The sequence below is a fragment of the Priapulus caudatus genome, unplaced genomic scaffold (assembly GCF_000485595.1).
Source record: "Priapulus caudatus unplaced genomic scaffold, Priapulus_caudatus-5.0.1 Scaffold212, whole genome shotgun sequence".
In the NCBI taxonomy this organism is placed as follows: domain Eukaryota; kingdom Metazoa; phylum Priapulida; class Priapulimorpha; order Priapulimorphida; family Priapulidae; genus Priapulus; species Priapulus caudatus.
In genome coordinates this window covers 224,251-232,945 of record NW_014577273.1, presented here as the reverse complement: position 1 = coordinate 232,945, position 8,695 = coordinate 224,251, and the positions used below count along the sequence as shown (strand labels likewise).

At 42.0% G+C, this 8,695-nt stretch overlaps 1 protein-coding gene across 1 annotated transcript in view; it reads right to left on the bottom strand.

The window, feature by feature from the left end:
- Positions 1-1,825: 1,825 nt before the first annotated feature.
- LOC106807403 (zinc metalloproteinase nas-36-like) overlaps positions 1,826-8,695 on the bottom strand; it is a gene marked incomplete at its 5' end in the record, with an annotated part of 12,364 nt that continues 5,494 nt past the window's right edge. Inside the window, 6 exon segments of the mRNA XM_014809720.1 lie at positions 1,826-3,176; positions 3,971-4,295; positions 4,786-4,898; positions 6,524-6,651; positions 7,170-7,276; positions 8,240-8,374. Coding sequence (XP_014665206.1) covers positions 3,032-3,176; positions 3,971-4,295; positions 4,786-4,898; positions 6,524-6,651; positions 7,170-7,276; positions 8,240-8,374 — 953 coding nt within the window.

Here is an 8,695-nt window from a genome sequence, read left to right as displayed (position 1 = left end):
GTTAAGTAGTACGTACGACGTTAGTCGTTAACGTACTACGTACGGTAGAACGACGACGACGTACGGTACGACACACACACACACACACACACACACACACACACACACACACACACACACACACACACACACACACACACACACATATATATATATATATATATATATATAGGCACCCCCTATACACGTACGCACGCACGGACATACACATGCACACACACACACACACATGCACACACGCACGCACGTACGTACGCACGCACACACACACATGCACGTACGAAAGCACCCACACACACGCACCTCCCTCGCACACACACCAACATACACAGTAAGCTACATCGCACCTATAGCCAATTCACGCTTGGTTATTCACTAAATCCACTATTCCCAGTGTCAAGGAATACTCGCGTGAATAATTGACGAAGATTCCGTTGTTTCTTGGTGTTTTATGCGAAATTTGCAACTGAAATGTGCCCGTCGGTCTTACAAGGGTCTTTAGTCGCTTCAGATGACTTGCTCATCACACGCACACACACACACACACACACACGCACGCACGCACGCACGCACGTACGCACGCACGCACACACACACACACATAAACGCACGCACGCACACACACATGCACGCGCACGCACGCACACGAGCAAACACGGAGCACCCAGACTCATTTTGCGCGCAGTCACTCGGTGCAGGAAGCGGCTCTTCTTAACAAAACAAACCCCAATCACACTTTTTTAAATCTCATCGCTAACTGTACAGCAACTGTCTAATTTGTCATGAGACAAGTTTTTACGTGTGAAACGCTCAATACCCTTTTCATCGTGAGCCGGAATTAGTCTTTATTGTAATGGATACACTCATTTAAAGCCATAATTTACATATTGCGAATGCTTCCACTTCACTGATAATGCACGAGTTTGTAATCGTACGTATCAATATGCACAGACGTAACTTACCGAATTTTGAGGTGGATGACTTTCTACTGCAACCGGAAAAGTGGCTAGTCCTCTCTTATAGATAACCACCTTTTAATATTAACTATATCATTCGGGTTAAACGCACACCGCATGTGGAAACGTACTGACTGGTTCGGCTGTGCGTATGTCAAGTTATATATGCTACTACATAATCCGGTTTGCGCCTTTAAGGGAAAGTAGCAAAGCCAAAAACTGGTTACCTATTTCTCGCTGGGTGTGTATGTCTAAGTCATCGACCTCTCTCTTCACTTTCACTGATATGTTTGTTAATAAACAGCGCTGGCATTACGTTTGCAGATGTCTGCTGAGATGTGTTAACGACATGTGTTACGCCTATAGTTTGTTCTGAGGCCCCAGATGTGAACCTGCGGGCAAATGCACGCACACGCATCACATAGACTGCATATAGGTGCATGTAAGACGCACACGATAGCACAATCTCATATACACGTGAAAAATGTAAGAGCACATGCACAAGGCAGCATGCATGCACGCACGCACGTACGTACGCATGCATATGCATGCACATAAGCATTTTGATTCTTGTCGCACACAGAAACAAGACGATACACTATACAGATCATTACTGAAATTGTTAGACAATAAGCAAGATAACTTGATGAGAAAATCAGTATACAAAAATTCAATACAAATAATACAAAAAAACGAACAAAAGAAGTTGGAAAAGCTATAGGATGGATGATGGATCATGGATGATATATCATGATAAATTTCGAAATAGATAATAGATCCAAATTTAATGAACCACCAATATGACGTAATGCGGAAATCGCGTTTTAAACCCGATATATCCGCATACAAAAAAAATTAAACAGACTTTCTATAATTTTCTAACAACTTTCGCTTTATTCGAATTCAAATACTACACAAATGAAATCCTTTATATCCATGGGATTTCAGTCTCAAATTGCGGAAATATTTGCCCATGGACTGGTCTGAAATCGTTCCAGACAACCTGTCTGTGCATGCGACTGTACATACGCGTATTTTAATCTACTCTAATGAGCTCACAGCGTAATAAGTAAAACATTGCATATAGCATGCATAGTACAGATATATTCTACGGCAGATTTCAGATATAGGTATATATAGAGAGAGATCTTTAGAATAGATGTCCGTTTATCTATGAGTGGGTTTCTATACAGAGTATGTGTATGAAATTCTTCATAATAAAGCACAAAGATATGTGTGTGTATACAGAGCGAGGTATGTATCAGTGAAAAAGGCGGAGAAAACGAAGTTACACGCACGTTCTTGCTCGTCAATATTATTACGCAGTTCTTGAGTGCGTGATGCATGAATGTGGTCCATTTTCGCGTCAAATATAACAGGTAAAGGAAACGAACTGGAAAGGGAGTCAAGCGGAATGTATTCTTCTAAAAATAAATAAAATTTCTGCTAGCGCGTATTGTTTCGTGGGGCGTGAAGGCTAAAAAAACAAGATGCGAAATTTGTCTGAATATTTTGCAGATAAAGTCAAGTGGGTTAAACGTGTGGTGGACGCATCTAAGAAACTTACCACTGTTTCTAATCTCTAGCTCAGTCTTCTAACTACACATCCTCCCTACCTGTTGCCAATATAGTGTTATTCTTATAATGTTATTCTGTTCTATTTCCATTTTCAGCTTGTTATTCCTCAGAAAATTGTGCTGTAGCAATAGTATACGTAATGCTGTCATATAGGGAAATGAACATCGTAGATAGTCACCGTAATTTTGCACTGTTTCATAGTTACGCTAAACGTAGAAGTTAATAACCCATGATGAACGATCTGATCAAAACGCATATTGGCATATTCTCTTCCATTATTAATACGCGATACTTTAATAAATATAATTTTATAGTATAGCAATACTATAAACATAAAATATACGTGTATTTCGTATGCTAAGTTTTGAATATGTCCACTGCGCCGGGGATTTGGATAAGATGGGGATTACTGAGAGAACCCCGTTCACTGCCCTTTTAATTCCCTAACACATGTCGCTGGAATAAAATATTAATAATTATTTGCACACGTGCATGTTTTACAATCGTATACTATTACGAGGTGGCAGGCAGAATCTGCCTCTTCGTACCCAGTCGTCACAGCAGAAGCGCCCCCTGGTGGCAGACCGACAGCTCGGTAATCGACTGCCACAGGGGACAGTCATATCCAGCTCGCCTGTCGATCTGAAATAAAGAAATTCCTCGTTTATCGAATTCACACATTCCATAGGTTTCGAACCCTTATTACCTCCGCCAGGGGCTTGGCGGGGGTTATGTTTTCACCGGCGTGTGTTTGAGTGTTGGTTTGTGTGTTTGTGGGTTTGTGGGTTTGTTAACATGCACGTTTCAATTCACTTCCGCTAGGTGCGCTGGCTGTAGACTTACAAACACGCAACCACAGGGTAAGGGGCAACCACAGTCCTCCCCCACCTGCACGCTCGCACTAATCCGAATCCAATTAATTAATTAATTAATTAATTAATTTTTTCACTTAATTAATTAATTAATTAATAAAAAATTTCACATTGAGAGAATTCAGCTGCCTTGGCGGAAGTCTGTGCTCTCCGAGTGCTCTAGTTTCACAATAGCATACAATATAAATATGCGCACAACATTTACGCGAGTTTACGTGCTATAGTTTCGCGTTGAAAATACGCTGATAGCTTGGAGTAATCTCTATGTCTCTATCTCGATGGGCTATATCGTCTAGTCGATACTACTGCCGTTCACGGCACAGGTTCATAATACACCTTATAATTACAGATTACAGGTTACAGGTTATAATGCACTCCACTATATTGGTGACTATATACGTGACGTATAGGTGAACAACAAGTGGAGGGGCTATATCGTCTTGCCGATACTTGGCATACAGCCGCTTATGGCATGCACAGATTAATAATGATGTACTTCACATATTCGAAGCATCCATCATGATGAAGTGCCATCGTATATAGCCACACAGCTTTCACGCATACCTGCAATTCGCGCTGCTCTGCAGGCATGTTCTCGTTGCTCTACGGCATCCACACATCGGCTCGCACTCGACGGGTTCCTCGTAGCGCAAACACATGCACGACCCGGATGTGGTCGGCGAGGGTGGGGTCGAGGTCCCGGATGTGGCCGGCGAGGGCGGGAACATGCTCCCGGATGTGACCGGAACTGACGTTGTAGTTCTCCGAGGAGCTCTCGTGAAGGAGGAAGTTGTCGTCGGCCGCCTCGTCGTCGTCGGCGGCGTCGGAGCGACGGGGGCGGGCGACGACATAGAGGTGGTGGGTCGAGGCTCAACACCGGAGCATTTTGCTGCGAGAGTATAGCATCGGTGTTACATGTATTCAAGAGTGTATAATATATATTATACTCTCCTGATATATATATATATACGTATGCGTTCGTGTAAGTGCGTGCACGTACAGGTAAGTGCGTTATTTCGTATGCGCGTTCTCGTATTTCTCGCGTGCAGGTAGACGACGAACGTATGCGACGAAATCGTGGACGACGGTTTTTCAAGGCCGCACTATGATGGGTGATAACGTTAGAATTGCTTTGAATTTACGTGAATCAGCTTTATCGGAATTATCGTGAGCGTCACACTCTTCTACTCGCAATTTTCCACACTACTACACACTTCTAAACACTCTTCCACGCAGATCAAATATCCGCCTCCCCACCGTGCCATTGACTATCTCGGTGTTTCTAACGATAGATGATTAACCCGGATTTCGTTTTGTCGCTCACTCGAGAATTTTTACGGGTGTAGTTCTAAACTATGTCGTTATAACTAGGTGCGTACCTGTGACCCGGACTGTGAAACTGCCACCGCGACCTTGATATTGCTTCATCGTTATCAACACTTCGCCATTCGCTGATAGCAAAGTTGGCAGATCGAATTCATCTCCGCATAGCCTATAGCAACAATAACGATGTCATATTTTATCGAAAGCAATATGACTAAAATACTTATAGAAAACGGATATTACGCACGATAGATTCCAGTTTCCATGTCTATAAATTCTGCTATACCACATGCTATGTTTGCAGAATACCCGAAATTGCGTTTTTAATGATTTTTACAGAAAAAATTGACGACTCCACGCATTAGTATATCAAAAAGATGTCTTCCCATTTCGCCAGTTTCCCACTTCGCTATTTGCCATTTCGCCATTAACCATTTCGCCAGTTTCCCATTCGTCATTTTCCCACTTCGCCATTTTTCCATTTCGCCAGTTTCCCACTGTTTCCCATTTCGCCATTTTCCCATTTCGCCATTTTCCCACTTCGCCAGTTTCCCATTTCGCCATTTTCCCATTTCGCCATTTTCCCACTTCGCCAGTTTCCAATTTCGCTAATATTTTATGTTGCTTCCACCCCCTGCACGAAATTGATCCTTTCATTCTTAAAAAAAATAATTTCTAGGTCGTTAGGGTTAGGGTTAGGGTGAGGGTTAGGGTGCCTGTACATGATCCATATGTTTTGATATGTACGATTTCGCCTTCTTGTTCTTCAAATAAATAGTTGACTCCATATCTAAAGATTCGCTATAATTTATTCATTACAGAGGCCTACTTTTAACCTACCTCGAGCAAGAGGGTGGTCGGGGAGATAGGACGAAATGGCGGAATGGGAAACTGGCAAAACGGGAAACTGGCGAAATGGGAAACTGGCGAAACGGGAAACTGGCGAAATGGGAAACTGGCGAAGTGGGAAACTGGCGAAATGGGAAAATGGCGAAGTGGGAAATGGCGAAACGGGAAATGGCGAAATGGCAAATGGCGAAGTGGGAATTTTTCCATGGCGAAATGGCAAATGGCGAAGTGGGAAATGGCGAAATGGGAATAAACCATCAAAAAACACGCAATTTTTTTTATAATACCATAAAGTTTATAAATCGGATATATATATATAAGGTGCCGTTTCGGAGATACGCATTCAACAGCTTTTACTTCTTACGGTTGCGAATTAGTGAGTATTTTAGCAAGTGAATTAGACAAGATTAACGAAATACGTATACATTTATTATGGATCGGTTTCGTATAAACTATTTATAACATAGGCAATAATATACTCATATGTGAAAGGTAGTATATTGGTGTTTGCCATGTCATGTACTAATAACAGGATTCTCATTACTAAATTGCATGGCGTGCACTTGAACGCTCGAGTGCTACCTGTACTTAAGCCATATATACTTAAGACATATAAAGGTCACAGTAAAGTGCAATTATAGCTATGGGTGCTAACGGATTACATTTGGCTCGTTATCGTAGATAGACGACTACGACTATAATCTTGCACAGCATACCATAACACATCATAATACATGCAAATAATCTTGCTACGATCGATCATATACGTGCCTTTAACCGCCTACACAGATATAATTATAACTATTGCCATTAACCACTATATCTGCTATATTCTGCCGTTTTCAACGGGGAATCGGTTGCGTACGTATCACCACATTGAACAGACGTCATTGAACAACCTCTTGATATATTATATATATATATATATATATATCATACACTAACCGTATTCCAGGATTCGTGACGTCATCGTGTTTAATCTCCAGCCAGTCGGGGCATCCGTAAATGTAGTTGCCGTACCACACTATGTCAATGCTGTCCAGATGAACCGCCAACGAAGCTCCATCGGGCGCCTGCTCATTAAAGCATTTATTTCGAACTTGATTTGCAACCAGTCTTGTGTTTTCCCCATTTTTACGACACTTACCGTTATTGCTTAAGTAACAGCGACTGTCTAGAGTAACGCTAACATGTCTTAGAACCTTCGTGCTTGGCTATGTTCACCAAAAACATGCTCGTTTCTGAGCAATGATTTCGAAATAAATATTTTATCAACGAAACGCATCTTCAGCATGCAACATTCCATTATCTTGCCGACAGCTGGCAACTCAAAGTCAAAGTCAAACTCAAAGTCAAAGTCAAACTCAAAGTCAAAGTCAAACTTAAAGTCAAAGTCAAAGTCAAACGCAAAGTCAAAGTCGAAAGCGAAGTCAAAGTCGAACTCAAAGTCAAAGTGAAACTCAAAGTCAAAGTCAAACGCAAAGTAAAAGTTAAACACAAAGTCAAAGTCAAACTCAAAGTCAAAGTCAAACTCAAAGTCAAAATCAGTTGGTCGCAGCTGCAGATGAACTGTGGTAGCAATTCGACGTACCTTTACTAGCCACGATGCTTCTACGAGTGGAATTCCCGACCGTATGTTTGCCTCGATGGTAGCCGAGCGCCCGCAGTCGAGCTGTACAATCTCCCCACCGTCGTTCACTGTAGAATATTAGCATGAAAACGCCGTCTCGGATGCAAGTTTAAGTAAAGCATGGGAAAGCATGTTGCGTATTGTCTAGTTACTGGGTGAATACGAATAAAATAAATGACATAACGACATCTGAAATATGCTTATGATTTGATAGAGAACGAATAGTGAATATCATCGTTAACAGACCGGATCACGGAAATAAATGATAACGAAAAATATACGATTATATTATACGACATGGCGATACGAGTCAAAGCGTAATGCTTAATACTACAGCCCATTACATTTTCTACGCTTTTAATTTGGAGAATAACCCTCTAGCTACTATAAGGATTTTTGCCACGAGTCCTCAAGCCACTATTGCATTTAAATACACCCCCTTGCGTTCCATTCATATAACGAAAAGAATCGATAACAAAAGATATATTGACAAAAATAATCGGCAATTCATATCAGCAAATAATTATTTACGATCATGAGTGTGATGCTTCACACTCTAGTTATTAACCTTAGCATAGGTTTTATAGCAGCATATACTGATATTAAAATGCTACATATGATATCAACTCCCCGGGTGCAATAGTGGTTAGCTCTACTCGGATAACCCTTCGCTCCACCACAGGGGCTATACATGATCGCATAAGTGCAACCCATAAGAAAATGCAGAGTATCCACTCACTCACCAGCGGCGCCGCCGCCGCAATGTGGCTACGAATGCTGCCCGTGCGGTCGTTTGCGTTCGATAAATGGTCCAATTTGGACAAATTATAGTAAGCTTAATTTTAGTGTGGCGGGCCAAAGCTAGGTCGTTTATTTTACCCGCTAGCGTGTATTTTTATTGTACAACGGACAAGGGCGTAGCCTACCATTCTGCTAAGATTCCTCACCGGGTTCCTTCGTTTTACCCATGTAGTTGTAGCAAAGCGAAGATGGATGGAGTTAAACGAATGTATATTGCTTTGTGTCATTACCTCCGACAGGGGTCGCCACATCCTCGCAGGTGTCACCAGAAAAGCCATCCGGACAAATGCATGTACCGCAGGAGCTCGGATTTATGTAGCCACCGTGCTTGCAAACATTACTTGTCAAACCTCCTCGACATCTGTCTTTTATCATAAATAAATACGTAATATCAAATGTGTGATACGGTAATGTCTATACGATGCACGTTAGAATAATCGATACACCAGAATAATCGATAGCTATAGATCCACTAATGTGTGAACATAGCACTCCACACAGCACACAACACCACACACATCACCACACACACCACACAACACCACACACATCACCACACACACCACGCAACACCACACACAACACCACATACATCACACACACCACACCACACACATCGCACCACACACACCACACACCACACACCACACACCACACACCACACACCACACACCACACACCACACA